Source organism: Penaeus monodon, chromosome 20 (assembly GCF_015228065.2).
Source record: "Penaeus monodon isolate SGIC_2016 chromosome 20, NSTDA_Pmon_1, whole genome shotgun sequence".
Taxonomy (NCBI): domain Eukaryota; kingdom Metazoa; phylum Arthropoda; class Malacostraca; order Decapoda; family Penaeidae; genus Penaeus; species Penaeus monodon.
Genome location: NC_051405.1, coordinates 39,960,385 through 39,960,731, shown reverse-complemented (window position 1 = coordinate 39,960,731; position 347 = coordinate 39,960,385). Strand labels below are relative to the sequence as shown.

The 347-nt window shown below is 52.7% G+C and overlaps 1 protein-coding gene across 1 annotated transcript in view; it reads right to left on the bottom strand.

Moving 5' to 3' along the window:
- LOC119586076 overlaps positions 1-347 on the bottom strand; it is a gene marked incomplete at its 5' end in the record, with an annotated part of 5,922 nt that overhangs the window by 3,248 nt on the left and 2,327 nt on the right. Inside the window, 1 exon segment of the mRNA XM_037934777.1 lies at positions 113-248. Within this exon segment, the coding sequence (XP_037790705.1) occupies positions 113-248 (136 nt within the window).

Sequence of the window (347 nt, the reverse complement as noted above, 5' to 3'; positions counted from 1 at the left end):
CTTTGTACGTGAGTTTGTGTATCTGTAAAAACACATTCACCCCCCCCCCCCACACGCACGCACGCACGCACACCCCATCCCCTAGTGAAAGCCCTCAGCCTCGCCCTCGTACCTGGTCCTCCGAGGATACCTCCGCCAATGACCATTTCGAAGGAGCTGGTGTCCGGCTCTGAAGGAGGAAGGAGCGTCCTCCTGCAGAAGCAGTGCCTGCCTCGTATGGTCACTTCCTCGAGGATCTGGTTGGGTTGCTGTTGCGGAGGGAAAGAGAAGGAGAAAGGTCTTTTCTGTGGTCACTTACGGAGAGAATTTTTTATTTTTTTTTACTTACCAAAAAGGCTTCTTGGAGA